This window comes from Haliotis asinina, chromosome 14 (assembly GCF_037392515.1).
Source record: "Haliotis asinina isolate JCU_RB_2024 chromosome 14, JCU_Hal_asi_v2, whole genome shotgun sequence".
NCBI lineage: Eukaryota > Metazoa > Mollusca > Gastropoda > Lepetellida > Haliotidae > Haliotis > Haliotis asinina.
This window is the reverse complement of record NC_090293.1, coordinates 6,953,807-6,963,575: the sequence shown is the minus strand read 5'-3', so window position 1 is coordinate 6,963,575 and position 9,769 is coordinate 6,953,807. Positions and strand designations below refer to the sequence as shown.

General features: G+C 43.2%; 1 protein-coding gene across 1 annotated transcript; it reads left to right on the top strand.

Annotated features, from left to right (window-relative positions):
* Nucleotides 1–1,812: 1,812 nt before the first annotated feature.
* On the top strand, nucleotides 1,813–6,610 carry LOC137262049 (uncharacterized). The gene is made up of 3 exons (XM_067799839.1): nucleotides 1,813–2,434; nucleotides 3,028–5,175; nucleotides 5,538–6,610. Exons 1-3 carry the CDS (start codon nucleotides 1,813–1,815, stop codon nucleotides 6,608–6,610), a joined length of 3,843 nt encoding a protein of 1,280 aa, XP_067655940.1.
* Nucleotides 6,611–9,769: the final 3,159 nt, after the last annotated feature.

Below are 9,769 nucleotides of genomic sequence, written 5' to 3'. Positions count from 1 at the left end.
ATCATTGTTGAATTTTACATTTGATCTAATGTTATCGTACATGTTTGTAATAAGCGTGGCGAATTTACCGTGAATTCCAATCTTCTGTATCTTCGTCCACAGACCAATTCTCCAAACAGTGTCAAATACTTTCGTAAAATCAATAAACGCGCAGAAGAGTTTTTGTTTTTGGGTGGACATTATATTTGCAAGTATATGTAAAACAAACATGTTATCTATTGTTGTAAAGTTCTTTTTGAAACCCGCTTGTGCAGGGGTAATTACATTGTTCATTTCTAGGAATTCCGAAAGCCTAGCATTTAAAATACATGTTAAAAATTTTCCCACACAACTTAAGATTGTTATTGGTCTGTATCGACTTTATAGTACCGATTAGTACCGATTAGTTTTATAGTACCGATTAGCCACGATTCGGGAAGTTTCCCAGTTGAAAGTATATGACAGAAGAAGTCGAGTCAATAATATAATCATTTTCAGCATTATCTATTCCACTGGCTTTACCTCTCTTCAATTTTGTAATAGTTGTCTTTATTTCTTTTAGAGTGATATCTTTACTTAATTTGCTACAATCGAGATTAAAAACTGTTTTTTCGTGTGTGGATTGATTTCCGTCGTCGTCATCTTGGTCGTTGACATTTAAAGCTTTATAATAATCATAAAAAGAATCGATAGTAGGACATTTTTCGTTTCCAGTTAAGCGTCTACCTTTGAGGGCGTTCCAGTATTGCTTTGATGATTTCTTTAAATTACATCTAAACGTTCTTTGGAGTGAGGTTTTATGGAATCGGATATATTTATCTAAGCATTTTTGTAAGCTTTCGATTCTGTACGGAGTCTTTGAACATTGGCGGGGGTATTAGGTTTTTTAACTCGGCGTTTAGCTTTAGTGAATCGGCGTCTAAAGTGTCTACATTCTTTACCGAACCAAGGTTTGTTTGTTTTTTCACGGTTCATATGGCGCGCGGGTGTTCTCGTACCGTATGTTTCCCGTGCGGCGTTAACTAGCACGTGCGTGAGGCTATCCGAAAGCGTGTCTATAAGCGACAAGTCTGCATGGTTGGATAACGAACGATGTGCAAGATTGTAACAAAGTTAAGCCTGCCCCATGTATATTATTCACTAATGGAGCTGGTCACACGAGTCGGCCAGTGGTTAAAATCAGAATGTTTGAAGTCCAACAAGTTATTATTCACTAATGGAGCTGGTCACACGGGTCGGCCAGTGGTTAAACTCAGAAGGCTCGAAGTCTAACAAGATAATAAGACATGTGCTTGTCAGGGCGTCTGCAAAGGGCCAATTGTGGCCACAAATGAGTGTATGTGTACAGAATTCACAAGGAATCAACAACTCTTTACAGTGTAGTTATTGCCATCACCAACCATCATGATGGACAGGTTGACACTGGTGATTTTAATGACCGCGGGTCAGCATGTGACCCACCGACAGAGAACTGTATATAAAAACCCTCCCTGGGTGAGGGGCGTGAGAACTGAGCTTCTCTGCCGTCCTAACAAGACGTACAGGTCGGTTCGCCGGCCTGACCAGCACCTTGACTTTGTGGGCTGGTGACACTTGTATAGCTATGTATTCTTGTGAAGGTTAGGTAAAGAATAAAAGTTGTTGCTCCTGAAGGAAACACCCCCTGAAGTCCGTCGTTTGTGAAAACCTGACTTAAAAACAGTGTAGTGTTACACGAAGGGAACGTCTTGCGGAATTGGTGCCGTGAGCCGGATTCTGGAACTTCTAGGAGTCAGAAGGAGCCAGATCAAGTCAGGTAGGTGGTTTTGAGACTGTGTACTAGGTCTTGACAAAATGGCGGAAATAGGGGACTTTCTTTATGGAATAGCGAATCGAATAACAGGACAGCTGAACATTTTGACTAAAGCCCTAGGTGCACAGGGGGTATCACAGATAAAAAAGCCATTCGACGGGGAACAAAAGAAATTTAAAGAATGGATCAAGTCCGTTGAAAAATATGCAGTCCTGTCAGGTGCGGAGAACAGGCAAATCAAATTGATTGCGTACCAGGCCAGTGTAGGGACTGTAAGTGATTTCATACAAAGGTATTTGTCAGATCACCCCGAGGCCGCATGGGAGGAGTTACGCGAAGAACTCACTAGGAGATTTGCGGAAATTACCGACCCGCAACATGCATTCATGTTGCTACGCATGCTGAAGCAGAAACAATATGAAAGTGTTCAAATGTTTACCGAGAGACTGTTGAACATGGCCAGTGAGGCTTACACTGGGCTTCGGCACGACGGCGGTAATGGGGCAGCTATTGAAAGACAATTGGTAGGGTTTTTCATAGATGGCCTGAGCCACGACTACCTAAAGATGAAGGTCATGCGGGAGAATCCTGCCAATTTGGCCACGGCAGTGATTGCAGCCACAAATGAACAAAATATTAGGGCCAGGTTCTCTCTGCGTGTTGGTAGGGGTAGTTATAATGAAACCCATGACAGGCAAGTTGAGCCGATGGAAGTAGATCACTTCCGGCCCCGGCAACGTAATTGCGGCCGAGTAGGCCACAGGACACGTGAATGTCGAAGCCGCCCACAGCAACGGGTTAATGCAGTGTCTGGGGGCAATACAGACGCGTCAGCAGAAAGGCTTTGCTGGGTATGCGGGAAACCAGGCCACTTCAAACGAAACTGTCCTACACGTCATCACCAATCACCTCGGTTAAACTAAAACCTCTTCCTCATGAAGAAGCATCCTATTCTATTAATCTTGCTGATAGGCCTAACTCTTGTACAGCAAAGATAGGGAAACATAGATTTAGATGTCTCATAGACTCAGGTGCAGAAGTTTCGATTATCCACAAGAGGGTTTTCAATTTCGTTAAGGATAAATTTAAACTAAACAAGAAGAAAGTACCATTACAGGGCGTAAACGGTAATTCTCTAAATGTTGAGGGCAGTGTTAACGTTGACTTCAGTTTAAGGGGTACTCCATTAAATCACACGTTTTATATAGTCAGTAACATGAACAGAAATATGATCTTGGGACATGACTGGTTAACAGCAGCAGGGGTCAGGGTTTATTTTGATCTGGGTAGTCTACGAGTGGGAAAAACCTATGTTCCACTAGAGGATGATGTACACATCTCATCAATTATACGCTTGGCTGGAGAAACTGTCATCAAGCCACAAAGTAAGAGCATCGTCAAAGGAAAGGTCAAGAATGGGACACCCTTTGAAGTCAATAATGTCTATGAAGCAACAGGGACTGACAGTGGTTACCTTGGAAATGAGCCAGGACTTTTAGTGAGTAACTCCATAGTCAAGCTTAACAAAGATAGATATGTGCCTATGATGATCGTAAACACAACCAATCGCACGTACAGACTTAAGAGGGGATGTATCCTTGGTAAACTGTCAGATGTGCCATCAACTAACCTTGTGACAATCCCTCGGGGTCTCAAGAAAGAAGAACCAAGTGAAATCGAGATCGAAGATGTAAATGCCCCTGATGACCTCCGACAACCCATCCAGGCAATCATATCTGACAACAAAGATCTGTTTGCCAAATCAGACCTGGACCTTGGCCACACAGAGACGGTTACCATGAGGATAGACACTGGTAACCACGCACCAATTAAACAGAGACCTTATCGTGTCCCTTTGAACAAGAGGCAAGTAGTTGACAAGGCTGTTGATGACATGTTGGAAGCGAAAATTATTCGACACTCCCGGTCCCCATGGAGTTTTCCCATTGTAGTAGTGGACAAGAAGGACGGATCAAAAAGGTTTTGTGTGGACTTCCGTGCGCTGAACAAAGTCACGAGACCAATCTCGACACCCCTGCCTTTGATTGATGATATCTTAACGCAGCTCGGACATTCTACATGTTTCACAACATTGGATTTGAAGTCTGGATACTGGCAGATAGGAATGGATCCCCAGGACCAAGAGAAGACAGCCTTCGCCTGCCATCGTGGACTCTTTGAATTCTCTGTGATGCCATTTGGGTTGTGTAACGCCCCCTCCATCTTCATGGAACTGATGAACAAAGTTTTAGAAGGGATGGGTGCCTTTGCTATTGCTTACCTTGATGACATCTTGATCTTCTCGCAAACACAAGAGGAACACTTGAACCACATTAAGGCAGTTTTTAAGAGATTACGAGAGCATTCCCTGAAGCTGAAACTGTCGAAATGTACCTTCACTCAAAGAGAAACCAAGTATTTGGGTTTTACCATCAACTCAAACGGGATCAAACCAGACGGGCAAAAAGTAAGGGTCATACAAGCAATGGGAGCCCCCACAACAGTAAAAGAGGTGAGGAGTTTCATCGGTATGCGCAGTTATTACAGGAGGTTCATCCCGAATTTCTCCAAGATCGCGGAGCCGATTATCAAACTGACCAAGAAATTTGCAAGATTTCAGTGGTCTAAAGACTGCCAACGAGCATTCGACTTTCTCAAGGAAAGCCTTACTGTTGTTCCCCTGTTGACATATCCTGACCCGAACCAGCCGTATACATTGTACACGGACGCCAGTGATACCTGTATCGGAGCCTGCCTGACACAAAAGTGTCAAGAATGGATAGAAGAGGTAGAGAAACCCATCCACTTCCTATCCCATAAGCTCACAGATACCCAGTGTCGTTGGTCAACCATAGAAAAAGAGGCATATGCCATCCACTATGCCCTGCAGAAATTGGATCACTACATTCACAACGCCCAGTTCAAAATCAGGACGGACCACCAACCACTGCGCTATCTGTTAGAATCACCAATGCAGAATCGAAAGGTACAGCAATGGGCACTGGGGATAAGTGGGTACAACTGTACTATTGAATACATTAAGGGAGTAGATAACACCTGTGCAGATCTGCTGTCACGAATACCGGCTCAACCGGATGAACTCCCAGCTGATGATTCAGAGGTTGAAATTGACAGGGTTGACAACAGTCTCCAAATTAATGTTTTTGACTCAGGTAAATTCACCGACCAGGACTATGCAGGTTGTTTGGTTGAACCTGAAGAAGCCCCACCACTCCCCAAGATGGACGCCGACCTAGACATGGTGGTGGAACAAAGTAAGGATGACGGGATCCAAAGTATAAAGAAACAACTTGAGACAGGTACAGATAGCAAAGCCCAGCTCAAGAAGTTTCTGATGATCAGCGGGATCCTGTACTACATTACAGACTGTGATGATGAACCATGTACCCGACTGTATGTGCCACAACACCTTAAACAATTGGTAGTGAACCAATATCATGACAATACAGGACACATGGGAGTAGATAAATGTTTTGAATCCATAAAAAGGAAGTATTATTGGCCCAACTTGTACAAGGAGCTGTACCAATACATATCGAAATGTATCACATGTCAAAGCCGATCCATGAAAAGTCAAAAACCTCCCCTACAAGAGACGGAAATACCCCCTATCCTTTCGCCAAAATCAGCATGGACTTGTCTGGCCCATACCCAACTACTCTTTCGGGTAACAAGTACATCATCAGTTTCGTTGACCATTATTCGGGATGGCCTGAAGCCTTTGCAGTCCCTGATAAAACTGCAGCAACGGTGGCCCATCTGCTGATAGAGGAGATATTTCCGCGCCATGGATGTCCACTGGAAATTGTCACTGACAATGGCACAGAAAACGTCAATCACACTGTGAAGGAAACCCTAGAGACTTTGAGGATACATCACATACGAACATCGTTCTATCACCCACAATCGAATGCACGGGTTGAACGATTCCACAGGACTCTTCATGATGTCCTAGCTAAAAAGCTTGAAGATTCTCTCACGACTTGGGACCTCTATTTGAACCAGACAGTGGCAGCCATTAGATTTCACATCTCCGAATCTTCAAAATTCTCACCCTTCTTCCTCCTGTACAACAGAGACGTGGTGTTACCAGTCGACAACTTGCTGAAACCCCGGAGGAAGTACACAGGAGAAGAAGAACATAAGATTGCTCTACAGCAGCAGCATAAGTCCTTCATACTAGTACATCGAAACATGCGAAAGGCAAAACGAAGACAGGCCAAGTATGCCAACAGATACAGCAGTCCTAATACTATCAAGATTGGAGACCCCGTGTATTACCGGCTGCATCAGAGAAAGAGCAAGTTACAAAACAAATGGCAGCCATACTACAGAGTAATGGACCAGACCTCACCCGTCACTTATATCATACGTAACCAGCTGGATGGTACAACAACCAGAGCCCATGCAGAACATCTACGAGTTGCTAGATTGGACCAATGGGAGATCCCCAAGGATAAGCAAGATAAGCCAAGACGTAGGGCTTACCATGTGGTCCCGCCTTCATCAAGCTCCAGTGACAATGAAACAGAAGACAACACACAAGGTCCATTCTCAAGGATTGTTAAGAGATACCGTCAGGAAACATCTGAGTCAGAGGAGGAAGAAAACATTCCACTTGCAGAATTGGCAAAACGCATGAGGCAGAAGCCCATGGATACGGATGTTGTTTCCGATTCAGAACCCAGTGATCCTGAGGAACAAGTCGAGAGTGAACAGTCTCAAATGGACATTGATGCTGTTTCTCAGACAGTAAAACCAACCCAGCCCAAAGAATCAGTCAAAGCATTACTCAGGGCAGTAGCCCAGCTGCTGTAAGGCTTCATAGCGGCAAAGCTACGGAATCAATGTATATAATCTTATAGATGGTTGATAGGTTGTTCTAATAGTTACCCAACGTCATGAGGGTCAAAATGGCCCGTAGTTGTAGTTAGTGTATGATACAGTATTGTGTAACTTGAAGAAATGAGTGGTACTAGTAGTGACACATAATACCTATTATGATTTCCTGCATTTTTCAGGTACAGTGGGTTTGTACCTGTGTATACTTATCTTAACTTTTGGCGCAAGCCATGGGTCTATAGTTTCAGAGAATGTTGTTTTTGAGAAAGTCAATGACATATCTATCACTAGATCTAAGTGGGTAGTGACTTTTGTTGTCGATCTTAAACCATATAGCCGTTTCATAGATAAGTGTAGGAGTGACCTCGGTAAGACCACGGGAGTCACACATCATATCCTCGACCGCTACCATCATGATAAACTAACTGGTGTAGAAAGCATGTTTATGAAGTTGGATAAGGAGGCTACAGGACTGGAGTACACCTTAAGCAATCAACAGTTTGCGCAATATAACCAGCTTGTTAGGCCAAAGAGATCCTTGCTACCTTTTATCGGAGATGCCCTAAGCTTTCTGTTTGTCTGAATCAGACCTAACCTCGATCAGAAAAGGTGTGAACAATTTAGCCAGAAACCAGAAGGTATTGACACATATTATTCATGAAGGGCTTAGCATCTTGAACATCTCTAGAGTATCCATCAACAAAAACAGGCATGTAATCAATTCGATTATAGACAATCTTCATCAAGTTGATGAAAATATAGGTAATGTAACTGCTCAGTTGCATCAACGCATTGACAGATTAGATTGGGCAACCTCCACGTATCTCACGATAGAATTGGTCATCGAAGAGCTGCAACAGGCTCTACAGACCCTCATGTCCTACACAGAACATATACAGAATCAGTTAAGCATCCTTTCACTAGGACATTTATCACCAAACACCATCACGCCAAGCGAACTATTGGTCCTGATAAAGGATATCCAAAATAACTTACCCGCAAAGTTCACTTTAGCAACCGACCCAGAAGTTGATTTATGGAACTTTTACCAAATGCTGACATGTTCAACACTCTTGTATGGTAACAAAATTTTAGTTGTCACGTCTTTCCCGCTTCTAGATCTCACTGGTCATTTTGAGGTCTATAAGATCCACAACTTGCCAATGCCACTGGTATTAAGTAACAATCCAAGTAATACGGACAATAGCTTAGTTGCGAGGTACAAACTTGAATCCCCCATGATCGGCATTAACGTAGAACGCACCAAGTATGTATTGCTTGAAGGTTTAGAACAACGTACCTGCACAAACCCAATGACAGGATATTGTCATATTGTCAGCCCTTTATATCCCGTAAATTTTAGTCAGTTATGTGTCATTGCATTAATCACTAGAAACAAAGATAAAACAAAAAGTAGATGTAGTACTGAAGTGAGCCCAAAGGCGATATTACCAATGGCTCACTATATAAATAATGGTCAGTGGATTGTCACCACTGTGAATGTGCTTGACTTTACTATAGTATGCAGGAAGAACATTAACCATCCACGGACTGTTAGAATAACACCCCCTTATGGTCTCATAAAATTGAATGTCACATGCTCAGGATCCAATGACCACCTTATACTAATGCCTTATTATCATAACGAGACTAGAATTAAGATAAAGAACTCATGGACAGATTTAATTAAGTTGCCTAACATCTCAGACACTTTAATCTGGGAACCTTTTCACTCCACCTTTAAGAATATCACTGACCTAAACTTGCCTCCGCATCTGAAGGATTTACAGTCTATGAATATGGAGCATCTTATAAGAGAGCTGTCACTGGAAGATAAGTGGGATGGGAATTTTGGAACGGGAAGTTGGAAGCGTAAGGCGCTCATAGCATTCGGTATTATCATTACTTTGATAATTATCACAATGATTATCCTAGTGATAGTATATAGACCCTGGTTCGCCAAAAAGTTAAGACTTGGTAGACGCTGTCAAACCACCCCAGACTTAGAGATGGTGCCAACTGACGTTGACCGAGTGGATAACTTCGGGAGAGAGCACTTACCCTCTGCACCATTGATGTCAGGAAGAGCGACGGAGAGACCGGTGAATGGCGTCCTACCGTCGGCGGTACGGTCACTGTACCCAGGTCTAGATGCCACACAGACACAACGAATCTAAACACGTGTATGTGACGTCCTGACGACTATGACCAGAAGACACAACGCAAAGGAGGACCCACCAACGATTCACGACTCGCACAACGAATCACCGGAGAATCCCGGGACCAATCAGCCAAGTGGAAAACTGGTGGAAGAGACTTTTTAGGATTATTCCTAGGAATAATCCTCTGTAGATGGTGGCGAGTGTAACAAAGTTAAGCCTGCCCCATGTATATTATTCACTAATGGAGCTGGTCACACGAGTCGGCCAGTGGTTAAAATCAGAATGTTTGAAGTCCAACAAGTTATTATTCACTAATGGAGCTGGTCACATGGGTCGGCCAGTGGTTAAACTCAGAAGGCTCGAAGTCTAACAAGATAATAAGACATGTGCTTGTCAGGGCGTCTGCAAAGGGCCAATTGTGGCCACAAATGAGTGTATGTGTACAGAATTCACAAGGAATCAACAACTCTTTACAGTGTAGTTATTGCCATCACCAACCATCATGATGGACAGGTTGACACTGGTGATTTTAATGACCGCGGGTCAGCATGTGACCCACCGACAGAGAACTGTATATAAAAACCCTCCCTGGGTGAGGGGCGTGAGAACTGAGCTTCTCTGCCGTCCTAACAAGACGTACAGGTCGGTTCGCCGGCCTGACCAGCACCTTAACTTTGTGGGCTGGTGACACTTGTATAGCTATGTATTCTTGTGAAGGTTAGGTAAAGAATAAAAGTTGTTGCTCCTGAAGGAAACACCCCCTGAAGTCCGTCGTTTGTGAAAACCTGACTTAAAAACAGTGTAGTGTTAGGAGATCTGTAAGTCTATTTACTTCATTAGTATCTATGTTTTGCCGATATTCAACTTTCTTTTCAACGTTGTAATGTTAAGGTTTCGATATAGAATCTTTGTGAGGATTTGGTGCTTGAGCGAGTAATTTTAAGTTATCATTCGCTACGCCTTTCAAAGTGAA